At 31.9% G+C, this 13,143-nt stretch overlaps 1 protein-coding gene across 1 annotated transcript; it reads right to left on the reverse strand.

Annotated features, from left to right (window-relative positions):
* Window positions 1-6,105: 6,105 nt before the first annotated feature.
* LOC131649788 (uncharacterized) lies at window positions 6,106-7,995 on the reverse strand. Its single transcript, XM_058919546.1, has 2 exons — window positions 7,088-7,995; window positions 6,106-7,006 (listed from the first exon to the last, which is right to left on the reverse strand). Exons 1-2 carry the CDS (start codon window positions 7,993-7,995, stop codon window positions 6,106-6,108), a joined length of 1,809 nt encoding a protein of 602 aa, XP_058775529.1.
* Window positions 7,996-13,143: the final 5,148 nt, after the last annotated feature.

Below are 13,143 nucleotides of genomic sequence, written 5' to 3' on the forward strand. Positions count from 1 at the left end.
CCAGATCCAATAATCTTGCCCTTCTGATCTCCTCCAAACTTGACTTCTCCACCAAACTTAAGCACCAGGTCTTGGAACATAGACCTTCGTCCCGTCATGTGTCGCGAGCACCCAGAGTCCAGGTACCATGACATTTTGTGCTTTGCCTTCTTTACTGCTAAGGATATCTGCAACAAAAATTATCTTCTCCTTAGGTACCCACAATTTCTTGGGTCCTTTCTTGTTAGTTTTCCTTAAGTTCTGATTGAACTTGGGTTTAGCATGATAAGTAATAGGAGGAACAACATGATATTCTTTGGGTTTGTCAGCATGATATCTTTTAGGTTGTGTCACATGCTTCTTGGTGTGTGTTGTGTTAAAACTCTGTGCATGTGATGTGAGCTTGATATCATGTGAGTGGCCATATTTGAACTGATCATACAATGGCTTGTATGTGATTTTCAAATCATCAACAGGTTCAAATTTATGTGAGGTATCACCCTCATAGCCAAAACCAAACCTTTTGTTTCCAGAAACACCATATATCATAGAAGCAAGATGACTTCTGCCAATACTTCTAGATAGGAACTTTCTGAAGCTCGAGTCATATTCTTTCAGAATATGATTGAGACTAGGAATGGATTTTTATGATTCAGAAGGAGATCCACTATCTTTGGATAATTTTAAAACTTTTTCCTTCAGTTCAGAATTTTCCACTTCCAGCTTCTTAGTTTCAAATTCAAATTGCTTTTTCAGCTTTTTGTATTTGATACTAAGATGAGCCTTGAGTTCCAGAAGTTCAGTTAAACTGGAAACTAACTCTTCTCTAGATAGTTCAGAAAATACCTCTTCAGAATCTGATTCTGATGTAGATTCTGATCCATCATCCACTGTAGCCATCAGTGCAAAGTTGGCTTGCTCTCCTTCAGAGTCTGATTCTGATTCTGATTCAGAATCATCCCATGTTGCCATAAGACCTTTCTTCTTATGAAACTTCTTCTTGGGATTCTCCTTCTGAAGTTTTGGACATTCATTCTTGAAGTGTCCAGGCTCATTGCACTCATAGCAGACGACCTTCTTCTTGTCAGATCTTCTGCCACCAGAAGATTCTCCTCGTTCAAACTTCTTTGAACTTCTGAAGCTTTTGAACTTCCTTTGTTTGCTCTTCCAGAGTTGGTTTACCCTTCTGGAGATCATGGACAGTTCATCTTCATCTTCTGATTCTGATTCTTCAGAATATGCTTCTTCAGCCTGAAAAGCGTTAGTGCATTTTTTAATATTAGATTTTAATGCAATAGACTTACCTTTCTTCTGAGGCTCATTTGCATCCAGCTCTATCTCATGGCTTCTCAAGGCACTGATTAGCTCTTCCAAAGAAACCTCATTCAGATTCTTTGCAATCTTGAATGCAGTCACCATTGGACCCCATCTTCTGGGTAAGCTTCTGATGATCTTCTTTACATGATCAACCTTGGTGTAACCTTTGTCCAGAACTCTTAATCCAGCAGTTAGCGTTTGAAATCTTGAGAACATCTTCTCAATATCTTCATCGTCCTCCATCTTGAAGGCTTCATATTTCTGGATTAGAGCAAGAGCTTTGGTCTCCTTGACTTGAGCATTTCCTTCATGGGTCATTTTCAATGACTCATATATATCATGGGCAGTTTCCCTGTTAGATATCTTCTCATACTCAGCATGAGAGATAGCATTCAGCAAAACAGTCCTACATTTATGATGATTTTTGAAAAGCTTCTTTTGATCATCATTCATTTCTTGTCTTGTAAGCCTTACGCCAGTAGCGTTCACTGGATGTTTGTAACCATCCACCAGAAGATCCCATAAGTCACAATCTAAACCAAGGAAGTAACTTTCCAGTTTATCTTTCCAGTATTCAAAGTTTTCACCATCAAATACTGGTGGTCTAGTATAACCATTGTTACCATTTCCATTGTATTGCTCAGCAGAGCCAAATGTAGATGTAGGTGTGTTTGTTGGAAATTCACCAGCCATCTTTTACTGAAGCGTTTTTCTCTTCCTGAATCTTTTCTAAACACGGTTAAGTGCTTGCACCTTAGAACCGGCGCTCTGATGCCAATTGAAGGATAGAAAAACACTTAGAAAGGGGGGGTTTGAATAAGTGTAGCTTTAAAACTTGTAAGATAAAAACAATTTGAACAATGATTTTTATCCTGGTTCGTCGTTAACTAAACTACTTCAGTCCACCCCCTTGGAGTGATTTACCTCACCTGAGGATTTAATCCACTAATCACACTTGATTACAATGGTTTTCCACTTAGACAACTGCTAAGTCTTCTAGAGTATCCTGATCACAACCTGATCACTCTAGGAACAAACTGCTTAGACAACTTCTAAGACTTGCTAGAGTATACTGATCAACAACCTGGTCACTCTAGTTCTTACAACTTAATGTAAATAAATTCTTTTAAGAGGTACAATGCTTCTTATAAAGCTATTATCACAACTGTGATTTTCTCTTAAGTTTAAGCTTAAATCTCACTAAGATATTACAACAGCAATGTAGTGAGCTTGATGATGAAGTTTGAGAGCTTTTGAATTTGACAGCGTTTCTGGATAGTGCGCAAGTGTTGTATTTTGTAAGTTGTAATCTTGCTTCTCATCAGAACTTCATATTTATAGGCACTTGAGAAGATGACCGTTGGGAGCATTTGATGCTTTGCGTATTCCGTACAACATTGCATTTAATGTTTCACTCTTTTGTCAACTACCTCGAGCCTTGTTTCCGCTGTGTCTACTGACGTTGCCTTTAATAGCTTCTAACGTTCCTTTTATCAGTCAGCGTAGCCTGCCAGTCTAGTACTTGCTTCTGATCTGATGTTTGTGTAAACAACGTTTGAATGTCATCAGAGTCAAATAGCTTGGTGCAGACCATCTTCTTGTCTTCTGACCTTGAAGTGCTTCTGAGCGTGATACCATGAGAACTTCAGTGCTTCTGCTTCTGATCTCAAGTTCTTCTGATGCTTCCATAGACCCATGTTCTGATTCTGCCTAACCGTCTTCTGATGTCTTGCCAGACCATGTTCTGATGTTGCATGCTGAACCTTCTGAGTCAGTGCTTCTTGCGCTGATTTTGTGCATACTCTTTATATAATTATTGAAATGGAAATTGCATAGTATTAGAGTACCACATTATCTCATACAAAATTCATATGCTTGTTATCATCAAAACTAAGAATATTGATTAGAACAAATCTTGTTCTAACAGGTTTGTTGACGTTCATGATCTCAATGGTGTCGCCGTCATTTGCCATGTTTGGTGGTTTGTTTTGATTAGGAGCGGCAACGATGGTGATTTTTTTCCCTCTTCTCTTCCTTATCTATGTTGAAAGGAGAAGAGAGAGAGAGAGAGAGAGAGAGAGAGAGAGAGAGAGAGAGAGAGAGAGAGAGAGAGAGAGAGAGAACAATTCGTTTTGAGAGAGAAAGAATATATCTCAATTCTTGGTTGACGTATATATTTATAAATGCATTCAAATTTACGATGGAGCTAAGATAACAAAATTTAAGATCTCGCTGTTAGCGACAAAAACGTTTTTCTTAAATACTTTCAGATAATTTGTTTTATTTAATAGTCATTTTAAAAGAAGGTTCACTTGTATTTAATTTTTTACAAATTTAAAAATTACTTTTTGTATATTTAAATTTATTTATTTTTGTTTCATCATCAATATCCGGCCAAATAAATCACCAAATGTATTTATTCTAATTTAAGACTATATACATGATCTATTTAATAGTATTTCAAAATTAGTTGATAGATATTTGAATTTTGATTTTAGGAGTGTATATGAGTTCTGTTGGATCGAATTTGATCTAACCTGTTATTAACCCATTTAAATTTGAACGAGTTAAATTCATCATTCAACCAATAATTTTATAATCAAAATCAACTCGAACCAACATGATTATTTACACATTGAATTGAATTCAGTGATTGTATATAAACTTTCTTCCACCTTTAAATGGGTCCTCGTTAATTAACGGTGAGAGTGATCCTCTTAAATTTGCCGGTTGTAAGTCAAATACTAGATTTTAAAAAAACAATAACAATACACTTTTAAAAAATATTCATTGATATTTGATATCAGAGAGAATTAATTAAAAAAATATAGTAGATAAATAATTAACAAAGACGGCCTTGGGGCAGAGCAACCAGGCCCATAGCCTAGATCCGCAAAAAAATTGGGCCTAAAAAATTTGGATGATGGACTAAATAATATGATAAAATATTTTTATATATATTATTTGTTGAAAATTAATGCAATCATGTAACATTGACCCAACGGATGCATGAAGAACGTTACCGTTCCCGTTGCGTGAGGGGGACATTCACCCGGACCCTCAAGATTTAGGCAAAACGGAAATAAGGAGACCTAGCCTATTACGAATTAAGTCGTCAAAAACAGACACAAAAATTTCATTCTACCAAATAAAACCTTGAATTAATAGCCCTAATTTGTCTGCACAATACTTTCATCCCACTCGGTCAACATTTTTTTATCACATTTTGGAATCGAAAACATTTAATATTATTATGTTTAAAGCATAATTTTCCACACAATATCATTCCACCATTCCACGTGGGGAAGAGTTAATGGTGTAATTATTCTGAAGTTAATTATTCTAATAACTTTTTTAATTTTCTTTTCTTTTTAAACATATATTTTAGATATATTAATATTATACAATTTAATATTTAAATATTTATTATATGCTCATTTTATTTATTACTAAATTTTTGTGATAAAATATATCACATTCTTATAAGTGGTTGGATCTATTGTTATTTTTATATATAAAGATATATTGTTTAATTTTATTCTATATGATATTCAATTTTTAGCAAAATAAATATCATTTTTAATTTCTTTTTATAATTAAATGGATTATAAATTAAATTACTATGTTTAAAAGATTGTTAAATAATCATATTTGGGTCAATCTAGTTTAGTGCAATGTTTATACAATTTTATAATTTGTATAATTAGTTCGACTTTCTTCACAAAACTATATCAATTCTAGTAAAATGTTAAGGTTCTTATCGCAATGTCTCAAAATTGTGCGGGTTTCATAATTTTAAAATTTTTTTAACATTAAATATTTTGAATGTTTATATTTTTTATCATATGATTATAATTGTTTTAGTGATTTGCAATATTTGACAAAAATAAATGGTTGCTTTGTATTCTCATATTTTACAATTTTAATTTTTAGTTGTTTGTTAATTATATCACTTCGATTTTAATATTGTAGTTAAAAAGTAAATGCTTGCATCGTCAATTGCAAATTTGTTGTTTAGCCTTCCTCTCGAAACATTGAAATATGAGGTCCTACACTCCTACTAACCAGTGCCCCCGGCAGTGGCGGAGCCAGAAAAATTATAGATCCCGGGCAAAAATTTAAGGACCGCAGATTCACATTGTATATAATATATAAATAGTCATCAATCAAAATAAAAGAGACTCGTCACTTTGTCAACAAAAAAAATGATTAAAATAAAAGAAATAAACATAAACTTACAATACCGGGTTAAATAAAATTGCGAGGCAAGTGTCCTTTCCGAGTCTTCTTTGCGGTGAATGTTCGAATAATATCAATATCATCAAGTGACTTGAATATTTCCCGATCGGTGTAACATACCATCAAGTCATTGAACCATACATCGTTGATCTTATTGCACAATTTAGACTTGATAATCTTCATTGCTGAAAAAGCTCTTTCAACGGATGCTGTCGACACCGACAATATCAAAGCTAACTCAATAAGTTTATAAACCAATGGAAATACCGAATGTTTCTCAGTTTGAACCATCTTCATAGCCAAACTTTGAACATCTTCACAAGTGGAAAATGAAGCATTTCTTCTCACTTGAAGCACATAAGTTTCAATTTGATCCCTAATTATTCCTCGGTCGTCATCAGAAAAGTCTGCATGATAAATATTAGCAAGACGAGCAAGTTTATCAACATCAAACTTGGAGAAAGAGTTCTTCGGGTCAAGACATGAGAAGCAATCAAGTATCATGCTACTTCCTTCACTAAAGCGGTGATCCATCTCCATACATATTTTATCAATAGCAACATAAAAAATTTATGCACGGTAATGATGAAGATTAGTGATAGTCCTCCCTTCTGCTCTTGAACAACCCCGAACCGGTATTTCGTCATCCATATTTGGTACCAGAATACTTTTAGCAACACAAAATCCTTGGACATCAGTAAAAAAATTATTCCAACCACTCTCTCTCATTGTGCTCAACCGAGCTTTGACAACGTCAACTAATTCCATGGCATTCACAATATTAAGATCTTTTCTTTGCAATACATTTGAAAGCTCGTTTGTAATACCAAACAAATTTAACATTAACCTTAAAATAAAAGCAAATTTAAAGCTCTCCATTTTTTCTATCAAACCTGCTGCTTGAGATGGTCCATGTCCATCTTCATCCATACTAAGCACCTTTAACACGGAGGACCACATTTGATCCAAACGAAGCAATGTAGTATGATGTGAACCCCATCTAGTATTCCCAGGTCTAGTGAGACAAGATGATTGGTTCAAGCCCCTTCCTCTAGATATCTCACAACTCTCAAGTTTATTTAAAATATCTTGGTGTTGTGCCTCTGTCAAAGCATCCCTCCTCTTACAAGATACACTTGTTGTATTCACAATCAAGGTGATGTACTCAAAGAAATCATGAATAGATGAGCAACTACTAGTAATAGACACAATAACCAATTGCAAACGGTGAGCATAACAATGGACATAGAAAGCATAAGGATTTTCATCTATAATTTTTCTTTGCAAATCATTAAATTCACCTCTCATATTTGAAGCTCTGTCATATCCTTGCCCTCGTATCCTTGAAATAGATAACGTGTACTTATCAAGAATACCATAAAGAGCACTTTTTAATGACTCAGATGTAGTATCTTTAATATGATGTAAAGCAATAAATCGTTCCACCACACTCCCTTTGTCGTTCAAAAACCTAAAAAATTAAAAAATTTACTTGGCGGCGTAAAGAATAATAGGTAATGAAAATTAGAAATTGGAAAATACAACTACTAACCTTAACATCACCGCCATTTTCTCTTTGATAGATATATCACGTGACTCGTCAATAAGCACGGAGAATTGTCTATCACCAAGCTCTTCCATAATCACCTTGGTAACTTCATGTGCACAACACGTTGCAAGCTCTTTTTGAATGTCACCGCAAGTCATTGTGCAATTTTTTCCACCACGATCAAAAGCATCCCTCACTTGTTCATTATGAGATTTTACCCAATCTACCATCTCTCTAAAATTACCTTTATTTAGCGAAGTAGAGGATTCATCATGGCCACGGAAATCCATGCCTTGTGCTATGAGATATCTTGAACAATCTAAAGAACAAGTCAAACGAATCTTATACAGTTCTTCTGATTCCTTGGTTTCTTTAGCAAAATTACTTGTCACACTTTGTCTTTGATTATTATAATCATCGTAATGCTTGACACATGAGTTGTGCAAACTATTATGACTACCAATATGACCTTTCAAGCCTTGAGATGCATGCTTCCAATCTCTATATCCGCTTTTAGTGAAGACTTCAAAACCAAAGTGCTCGGCCCTCCCGGGTTGCTTAAATAGAAAACAATAAAAACAATAAGCTGTATCTTTTATCTCACAGTATTCTAACCATGTATAATTCTTATACCATGATTTACAAAATGCTCTTTTAACACTTCCAAATTGAGTACGAGGAAAGCTTGACAAATATGGTTGCATTGGACCCTTCAATATATATGCCCTCCTCACTTGGTCTTGAATATCCAGAGCATACTCACTAAATTGTTTCCTACGACCTGGATCATACACAATCTCATTTGGATTAAACTCATTAACCACATTATTAAGCAGTGGTTCTAATTTAGCTTCCAGTTGCATAACATTCACATTCTCAATATTTTCTCTATCAACCAAAAATCTCCTCATATCTGAACAAAAAATAAAATAGTTAATAAATTTATAAATAACTTAAAAAACCTATAATGAAAAGGTATCAACAAAGAAAATTAATTTATTAATAACATAAATAACAACAACATCTATAAATCAATTTATAATGAAAACTAATTTATTAATAACCTAAATAACAACAAAATCTATAAACCAATTTATAATGAAAAGCTATTTAAATAAATATAAGTGTGAACATTGTCATACTGTTTGAGTTAAATTTATCATTTTGATATAAGCTAAACTTTAAATAGACTTTTGTCTTTAGGATAAGACAAAATTCAAATTGTTTTATAGAACTCTTCATAGATACAATAAGTAAACAAATAAAGCACTAACAAAAGGGTAGATGGCATGGTAAATAAAGCACTTCACATTCCCTCTAAACTTCTATATACCAGAACAAAAATAACAACAAACTTGTCAATAACTCTAATTCAGCTTACCGTAACTTTAATTCAGCTTCAACCTTCCTGTTCCTGTAACTATAACTCTAAGACCAATTTGTGAAAAACCTAAATAACAACAAAATCTCCTAATCAAATAAAAACAATGCTATATATCAGAAACAGAAACGACAAATGAAAAATAAGTATTATACCGGAAGCCGGAAGCGTGTGATTTGTGAGATTTGTGATTGCGACGGTGATGGAGTCGAAGAGACAGAGGGAGACACAGATAAGCAAAAATTGGAGGAAGTTGATGGAGGGAGAGAGTCAACGAAGGGAGGGAGATGAAGGAAAGAGTGAGATGGCCAGGAGGAAGGTGAGAGACGGCGGAAGGATAAGGAGTATTAGATGAGCTTTAATCAAATTTTTATTCTTTTGAAATAAATAGTAATTACATATATTTAATTATGGGTTAAATGACTTTTATACCCCTGTCATGGTTTACCCCTCTTAAAAAAAAATTGTAAGACATACCTTAACAAAAAAAGATTCCATCATTTACCCCCCCCCCCCCCCCCCTCCCCTCGTTCCATTTTTTTGGCCAAGATTCTTAGAATCTTGCCTACGTGGCCCCCGGGAAAAAAAGACGAAATTCCACGTGGATATGAAAAAAATGCCACGTGTGCAGCAAATACACTGTCAGCACGCCACGTAGGCAAGATTTGATATAATTTTATGATATTAATTAATTTTATGATATTAATTAATTCACATATCATAAATTAAAAATAATTTATGAGTAATGAATAATAATAATTATATATTTTGATATAATTTATGAGTTATGAATAATAATTATTATATATTTATATTCTGATTCATATTTTAAAATTTAAAATAATTTTAATTAAAATAATTAAAATAATTTCACTTACAAAATGAGTTATAATTTTTTATTTATATATTTATATATTTATAATAATTATTATATATTTACAAAAAAAATTAAAAAAATGAGTGTTTTAATTTATATATTTATATAATAATTATAATAATTATTATATATTTATAAAAATTATTATATATTAATTATAAATATATTTATATATTTATATAATAATTATTATATATTAATTATAAATATATTTATATATTTATATAATAATTAAAAAAATGAGTGTTTTAATTTATAATAATTATTATATATTTATATATTTCACTTACAAAATTAATAATTATTATTATATATTTATATATTTATTTTCCGATTCATAATTAAAAATGAGTTATAATTTTTTTATTTAGTTTAAAAGAATTAAAAAAGATTTTGTCTTAATTTTATTTAATGAATAAATTTTATATTTAACTCTATATAATTCAAAATTTACTTATGAAATTAAAATGTTTTTGATTTATATAAATTAGTAAAATAATTTTTAACTTTAAAATTATTTAGGAAATTTTGATTCACCTTGATTTTATTGATTCACCTTCATCTTATTGATTCACCTTGATTTTATACCTATTAATTGTATTGATTCACCTTGATTTTAATTTTTTAATAATTATTGAATTCTTTCGGAAATGTTTTTGATTTATATAAGTTGGTAAAATAATTTTTAACTTTAAAATTGTTTAGGAAATTTTGATTCACCTTGATTTTATTGATTCACCTTCATTTTATTGATTCACCTTGATTTTATACCTATTAATTGTATTAATTCACCTTGATTTTAATTTTTTAATAATTATTAAATTCTTTCGGAAGTGTATATCCGAAACATTCCGAGACCAATTTGGTCTTGGAATATTTCGGATATGCATCTCCGAAGACACCCCTCTCCCAAAAAAGGGGTGTTTTCGGAAATGCATCTCCGAAAACTCAAAAAAGGGGGTGTTTTCGGAAATGCATCTCCGAAAACACCTTTTTTTCGTGTTTTCGGAAGTGCATTTCCGAAAACACCTTTTTTTTCAATAAAAGTACGTTTTCGGAAATGTATTTCTGAAACAAGGGATATTTTGATAAATTTGCCAGAGGTGACTAAGAAGGTTAGGAGGTGGGTAAAGAAATTTCCTAAATTCATTCTCTCTTTCATGCACAGTGTATGATACACTACATAATTTATACATGTATTATGGATAAAGTTTTTTCTATATATGTTTTTTTTATCAAAATATTCGAATATTTAAATTCAAAATGAACTTTTAGTTGAGTATTTTAGTTTTTATTTTATTTTTTTCAATATTTTATTGTTAATTTTATAAAAAAAAAAATTTAATTGTTTGTTTAGTTTATTTTGTTTCTAGTAAATCATGCTCCCATATTAAAATGATAATAATAATATTGAAATGAAGTTATGAAATTTGAACCTGAAATATGCAGAATCAATAAATTTCAATTGTTTGTCTTAAATAACACTATTAGTGAGCTCTCTTTAAAGAATAATAATGAATCTATACTGCAATTAATGATCTTTAACGAATGTCCCGGAGAAACTGGTTAGCATGAGCAGGGATACACTCCATGTCCTAAAAAAAAACGGAGGGTCCATTACTATAGTTTTGTGTGCATAAAATTATAGTAAATATGTATCACATGTCTTACAAATACGTGTAATATACACACAAAACTATAGTAATAGACCCTCCAAATATTGATAGATCATTTCTTATTTTTTATGAGGTCATGTTATTAATGTAAAATATAAATAATATTTATTTTCGTAATTAAATGTTTAAAAAATTATCATATGATCAAAATTCAAAATTAATTATTTTATTTTTTATTAAGAGTCCATTTTTATCATTAGCCCTGAGCCTTTAAAATATCAGGACCGGCCATGATAATTAATATTACATTAAAAAATACAAAAATAACAATGTTTTCAAAAAAAATTAATAAGTCAAAGAAAGTACTTTTATTTTAGTTTTCCAAAGTTTAGACTTATAAATATTATTTTTGATGATTTTTTAATATTCAAATTGAATATTTCCATTAGCTATTGTAGAAGTTTATACGTTGAATCAGATAGGATTATAGAGATATCAAAACAGTCAATTAAGGATTTTTGAGATATATATTCACCATTTATTAAGAAGTATATTTATCATTTCAGAAGTTGTGTTCATCTCCATTTTTTGAGAAATAGAAAATTCTCATAGGGTCCATTTGCAAGTAGGTTTTTGGAGGATTTTAGAGAAAAAGACTTTGGAGGGCCGCGTTACTTAAACTGTGTTTGATATTTTAAAATATTTTAAAAAACAACATACTAATATTAGTATATGAAATCATATTGTTTTTAAAAATTTTCAAAAATATTAAACACATTTCAAGATATATAGGCAACCCTTCAAAGCCTGCACCTCCAAAACCCTTCAAAAACTAACTCCCAAACAAACCCTTAGGAAGAGAGACGTCTGTAGCCATTGCTCTTGTAAGAAAGGTTAGTTTGAGGCATGTCTCTTGCAAGAAACAAAACTGCAGAATATGGAAGATGTTGCGGTTTTATCTTCATGGGTCGGTAAAGGTGTAGAGTGGACTTCCAAAGCAGCACAAGGTAGATCATAAGGTCCTCTCATCATGTGGAGGCAAGTTTGCTCAATCTTAATTTCAACTTTGTGGGTGACGGGTTTGTAGGAATTCACGTGATTTGGAGAGACACTGCAATCTATATTAAAATGTCTACTCTTCTTGTTTTGTGCACTTGAAAAGGGAGTTTTGGAACACACTTTTGTGACTTTAAAGAGAATATTATTAGAGGTGTGTGGTGTGTGGTTGGCAATTTCAATGCTATTAAAAAGAAGGTGGAGAGAAAATGGATAATGTGCATATTAATAAAGGGGAAATGAAAGAGTTTTAAGAGAAGCTTGGTTTAGTGGATGTTATTTGATAAATTTATTAAGAGCTGGAAAGTTGAGTGTCAATTCATTGGCAGTAGAGATTTTTCAGACCATTGTACGATTTGGGTCAGAAGAAACTCCACCAATTTGGAGCCTAAGCCCTTTAAAATTTTCAATTGTAGTAACACATCTATGCTCCATAACCTTCAAATCAACCTTGAATGTTCTATTGGGAGTCATAAGAGCCTTTAGGACCAAAACCTTGTTTGCATCCATAACGCATCACACCTTGTTTTCCATATGAATATTATAATCCTTCTCAAGTAATTGGCCAATACTTAGAAGGTTACACTTGATTTCAGAAATATACAACACATCCTTTATCAAAGAATGTCTACCATTCATTCTCTCAATCGATACATCACCGATCCTTTTCGGCGCTAGAGTGGTATCATCCCCAAACTATACTTTGTTCTTCATGGCACGATTGATTGTAACAAATCAATCTTTCTTCCCCATCATATGTGTTGAACATCCGGAGTCCAAATGACATTGATTGTTGCACTGCAGTGCTTCTTTCAAAGTCACAATTGCGTTTTCTTCATCATGTAACTGGTTACAATATGGTTTTGCGGCATTTTTCAAACTGATGTTGTTGTCCCGCAGCCTACTGTTGCTGCATTCCCCCTTTGTGATCATGACCAATAGTGTATTCTTATCATTAAACTCTTTCCTTGCAATTCTAACTTCATTTTCTCTAGGTTATTTCTTGTTGGAACTACACTCTCTTGCAAAAGGCCAAGCTTTTGACAATTAAAGCACTGCATGCTGGTCTTGCCTCCTCTAGAGTTATTTGATCCAATAGCCCTACTACCACTTTTTCACCCTTTTGGAA

This window comes from Vicia villosa, linkage group LG2 (genome assembly GCF_029867415.1).
Source record: "Vicia villosa cultivar HV-30 ecotype Madison, WI linkage group LG2, Vvil1.0, whole genome shotgun sequence".
In the NCBI taxonomy this organism is placed as follows: domain Eukaryota; kingdom Viridiplantae; phylum Streptophyta; class Magnoliopsida; order Fabales; family Fabaceae; genus Vicia; species Vicia villosa.

What these genes read in the sequence shown, in the direction of transcription:
- LOC131649788 (XM_058919546.1), bottom strand. Translation starts at nt 7,995, where the DNA reads ATGAGGAGATTTTTGGTTGATAGAGAAAATATTGAGAATGTGAATGTT. An exon ending in AAAATGGCGGTGATGTTAAG is followed by an intron (nt 7,007 to 7,087) that starts GTTAGTAGTTGT and finishes TTAATTTTTTAG; the next exon opens with GTTTTTGAACGACAAAGGGA.